This window comes from Pygoscelis adeliae, unplaced genomic scaffold (assembly GCF_000699105.1).
Source record: "Pygoscelis adeliae isolate BGI_AS28 unplaced genomic scaffold, ASM69910v1 Scaffold168, whole genome shotgun sequence".
In the NCBI taxonomy this organism is placed as follows: Eukaryota; Metazoa; Chordata; class Aves; order Sphenisciformes; family Spheniscidae; genus Pygoscelis; species Pygoscelis adeliae.
Window position 1 is genome coordinate 5,407,399 of NW_008825566.1, and position 663 is coordinate 5,408,061.

Here is a 663-nt window from a genome sequence, read left to right on the forward strand (position 1 = left end):
GCCGGCACTTTGGCCACGTTGTACCGCCGCAGCTGCTGCGGCCCCGGCTCCTCGTCCTCCTCCTCCTCCTCCGCCTCCTGCTTGATCCGCAGCTGCAGCTCGTCCTCGTCCTCCTCCTCATCCTCCTCCTCGTCCATGAAGACGCACTTGACCGTCTTGCTGCTCACTTTCAGGGTGCCGAAGACGTACTCGTCCCCCGCGTAGTCCCCGTGGTGGGCGGCTTTGGCTCCCGGCTTGGGGGGCGAGGAGGCGGAGGAGGCTTTCAGCTTGCTACACTTCTTGCTGGAGCTCTTGGCGCTTTTGCTGCCGCCGCTGCTGGTGGGTGCGTTTTTCTCCGGACTTTGGCTGGCATTGGGCTTGGCCGACGGGTCCATTTTGGGCTTTTTCCTGGGCCGGTATTTGTAGTCGGGGTAATCGGCCATGTGCTTGAGCCGCAGCCTCTCCGCCTCCCGGATGAAAGGGATCTTCTCGCTGTCCTTCAGCATTTTCCACCGCTTGCCCAGGCGCTTGGAGATCTCCGCGTTGTGCATGTCCGGGGACTGCTCCATGATTTTTCTCCTCTCGATCTTAGACCACACCATGAACGCGTTCATCGGTCTCTTTATGTGCCCCGACGCCGTTTTGCACCAGTCCGGATCGCTCTCGTCCAAAGCGACCGGGCTG

General features: G+C 61.7%; 1 protein-coding gene across 1 annotated transcript in view; it reads right to left on the reverse strand.

Annotated features, from left to right (window-relative positions):
* SOX11 (SRY (sex determining region Y)-box 11) overlaps positions 1–663 on the reverse strand; it is a 22,341-nt gene that overhangs the window by 443 nt on the left and 21,235 nt on the right. Inside the window, exon 5 of the mRNA XM_009332517.1 lies at positions 3–660. Coding sequence (XP_009330792.1) covers positions 3–660 — 658 coding nt within the window. The remainder of the gene's footprint in view (positions 1–2; positions 661–663) is intronic.